This window comes from Amphibalanus amphitrite, unplaced genomic scaffold (assembly GCF_019059575.1).
Source record: "Amphibalanus amphitrite isolate SeventyFive unplaced genomic scaffold, NRLGWU_Aamphi_draft 001049F_arrow, whole genome shotgun sequence".
Taxonomy (NCBI): domain Eukaryota; kingdom Metazoa; phylum Arthropoda; class Thecostraca; order Balanomorpha; family Balanidae; genus Amphibalanus; species Amphibalanus amphitrite.
The window spans coordinates 195,211-198,704 of NW_024882543.1; the positions used below are offsets into that span (position 1 = coordinate 195,211).

Consider the following 3,494-nt stretch of genomic DNA (forward strand, 5'->3'; position numbering starts at 1 on the left):
GACCTTTTCCGGTCAGGTCATCTTGACCTGAGGTCAAATTTTCAAGTTGACCTTTCAAGGTCAAATTATAGTTCATTCGACGCGTCTTGGCGAGAGGAACACGATTCTGGCAATAGAAATGTCGTCCCTTTTTTTAGTCAAAAGTTATTGTCGAAAAACACATTTCGTAAAAACAGTTATTTCTTGAGTTTTTGCCCTCTGGAGGCTAAACCGTTGAACTGAGGTCATTTTAGATAATATCCTTATCAAAAGAAGAGTTCAAAAGCTATCGATTGCTTTTCCATGCGTTTTTCTATCTATCATAGTTCCTGAGATAATGGCGTGTTTGCTGAAAAATATAATGACAATTCGCAAATTTTGACCTTTGATGACCTCTGCTGATCCCAATATTGCTCTAAGATGAAAAATGACTGAAATACTTTCAAACGTACGCATTGAGAGCTATCGACTGCTTTTTACCGCGTCTTTCTAGCTCTCTTAGTTTTTTAGTTAGAAGTGGGTGGTAACATATGCCCTCCCTCCCCCCCCCCCCCCCCACCCACTAGGGCGAAGTTGGCTGAGACCGTCACTGGGGCGCGGGTTAAAGCTCTAGTTTTCCTATTTGAATTATTTCTCCCTTTATGTTTGAATACATTGGCTCCATCATGCGTGGCTTTCCACATAAATGAAAATGAAATACAACTAACAAAATAGCTGGGTGAAGTGCGTTGGTCATGAGCTGATCAATGAATGGCGAGCCGTCCGTTCGGCAGGTCGCAGCCAACGGGACGCTGCCACTGCGCGGACCGTGCCCGGAGGACATATATGGTGCGCCTGCAACGTGTGCAACTGGCGGCCGAGCGGCGGAGCATCCCTAGCAGTCTGCCGACTGGCGCCGAGCGAGCCAGCCGTCCGTCAAGGTTCGTGCAACTTCTGGTCGGAGTTGGTCGTGGGTTGGGGCTGTTTTGTTAAGCAATGCCGGTTCACTGTTCAATATTCTCTGTGCCCTCATCACTCCCTGATCTCAGCGGGACCCAGCTGTCCCGTGCCTCTCGCGGCACCGACCGGTCACACGATCTGACCGGTGCCGATGGTTCTGTTGACAGATGAAGCTGATGTTACGGCCCCTGGCGCTGGCTGGACTCGCCGTGACCCTGGTCCTGGTGGCTTCCGAGCAGCCGGAACAGTCACAGGTCGCCCCAGGTGAGGCCGTGACGAGCACAGAGCTGACACTCACGGATAGGTTAACCAATTCAGTACCTGACCGACACACATAAAATATTGTCTTCGAGGACAAAATCTATAGCGTTGCTGGCATTTTCAAGTACCTAACCTTCCCACGTATCACTAATTCAACTGTTCTGCTGCAATGCTTTCAGTCTCGGCTGATCAAGCCAAGCGAGAGGGGAAGCTGTTCTTCGGCGGCCTGTACTCGACGGTGACGCGTCTCTCGATCTCGCTAACCACCACCGGCACGCGCTTCTTCACGTGCATCAGCGCCATCGACAACACGCAAACGTGCACGGGCCGACGGCGCAGGAGGAACGTCATCCAGGGCCTGCCCTCAGAGTGAGTCGCTCACACGGTCGACGCTCCTACAACCTGCTGTCATGCTGCTGAGTTATTGATAATAGCTGTTTGTCTACAAAATAAGCTGTTACAAGTGCTGGTCACTACTTCATTATGTGGGTTTTGGGACATTGTGTAGCAACAAAAGTTGCGATTTTTCATGTATCAGCAATCTGATTAATGATCCCCAACATGTTTTTCCCTTCGCTGCTCCTGCGACCCTCTGTTCACCCCGCTGACGCTGGCGCACCTCTCTGCAGGCTGTCACCGGATCAGTACCAGCGCGGCCCGGTGCCCGTCTACAGCTCCCTGCAGCCAGAGGCAGAGGCCGGAGTGCACACCGACTCGGAGGTGCGCGACCCCAAGGGGCTCTTCCTGACCATCTTCACCACGACCACGAGCAGCCTGACGCTGGGCACCTTCTTCTCTGACACGGGCACCACCGTCTCCCTCAGCGTGGCCTGCTTCGACCCGTCCTTCAGTTTCCCGCCGGCCTGCTAGGACCCGGTGCCGTGAGGCTCCGCCGAGGCACTGTTTGCTGTTTAGCCGAAGGCTGAGAGCTCATGTCGTGTGACTTCCTGCTCAGTTATTTTTCCCTCTTGTTATCAGTGACTTGTGATTACGTGAGCCGTGTTCGGTAATACACATCTGCAAATGTATGCTTAATGAGCGTGTTTTGGCTCGGAGTTTGGAGCAAACAAGGTCAACGAGAATATTTGCCAATCGATGTTCCTTTAAACAAAACCGTTACATTTTAAACATATGTCAAAAATGAGCGGAATAAAAAAAAAACGATAGCTATACATCAGCTAGTTAGTTGTCTTCCTTTCAAAGTTTTAAGAACTTTCATGATATAAAAATGAATATTTGATTACTCAAGCTTTTGCGATCAAGGATGACTTAGATACCTTAGAAGAGTATATGCAATGAAATATATTCAATATACTCCTCAAACTCTAAAGAGTTTATTCAATGCATTATATAGTTTTTTTATTTTATTTTTTAATAAATTTAGCTCGAATGTTTGAATGGGTGGATTGACAGAGCCGAAGCCTACGCTAAGCAGAGCTTGTTGCGTAGACCCCGACCCCTCCCGTCCGATCGCGCAATTCCGGGTAACGGGAGAATTTAGATGCCAAAGTTTAACGTGCCCTTCAAAGCCGGACACGGCCTGTCCCACTCAACTGACTTCAACTGGCTGCGGCTGCTCCCACCAACCGCAGACCATCCCCGTCAGGAGTTTCAAATATCGAGCGCCGGAGCGACTCGAACCCGGGCTCTCACTACCGGGAGTCCAGCGCTCTACCAACTGAGCTATGGGACAGGCAGTTGCAATTAAGCGTAATCTAAATAGTTAAGATCACCTCCGTTTATTACCATTTACACAGAGAGAGGCCCATTAATATTTATCTATATGTATATTGATCTCGATTGATAGCAAAGATAATTTAGATAGGTATCTATTCGGGACATTTATTGCCCACGAAAAAAATTATAATAAAAGATAATCACTCGTATAAAAAACATATTACAAGGATAACAGCTTGTTTTTGTCTACACCATTCCCTTTTTACGCTACAAGCTGCAGTGTGAGGTTATCTCCACGAATTTATCGGTTCATGAGACTTCGGTTGAGAATCGAGAGTGCAACTATTCTCCCCCCCCCCCACACACACACACACACACACCCACACACACACGCACACAAGCGGCAGGGATTTTTGTATCATTTGTATTGAAACAATTCAACAATTTTGACCGGCAGACGGAATCTGTTTTCTAAGCCAGAATGCCTGTGAAAACCCGACATGTGTTCATTGAAATCAGTCATAAAAAATGCTCACGAAAATCCCATCGTTATGAAATTATGCGACTACAATGGTGATGAGTCTTGACGCTAGGACCTAATTATAGAATCTTTGGGATGAGGTCTGATAAAGGCGCAA

At 47.8% G+C, this 3,494-nt stretch overlaps 1 protein-coding gene across 1 annotated transcript; it reads left to right on the top strand.

Moving 5' to 3' along the window:
• Nucleotides 1-752: 752 nt before the first annotated feature.
• LOC122369564 lies at nucleotides 753-2,214 on the top strand. Its single transcript, XM_043344405.1, has 4 exons — nucleotides 753-899; nucleotides 1,086-1,182; nucleotides 1,359-1,548; nucleotides 1,809-2,214. The coding sequence occupies exons 2-4, from the start codon at nucleotides 1,086-1,088 to the stop codon at nucleotides 2,047-2,049; spliced, it is 528 nt and encodes a 175-aa protein (XP_043200340.1). The 5' UTR covers nucleotides 753-899; the 3' UTR covers nucleotides 2,050-2,214.
• Nucleotides 2,215-3,494: the final 1,280 nt, after the last annotated feature.

Bases quoted from the DNA above. Each gene is read 5' to 3' on its own strand.
- LOC122369564 (XM_043344405.1), top strand. From the start codon at position 1,086: ATGAAGCTGATGTTACGGCCCCTGGCGCTGGCTGGACTCGCCGTGACC. The intron at 1,183-1,358 runs GTGAGGCCGTGA...CAATGCTTTCAG, and splicing joins ACAGTCACAGGTCGCCCCAG to TCTCGGCTGATCAAGCCAAG. The intron at 1,549-1,808 runs GTGAGTCGCTCA...ACCTCTCTGCAG, and splicing joins ATCCAGGGCCTGCCCTCAGA to GCTGTCACCGGATCAGTACC.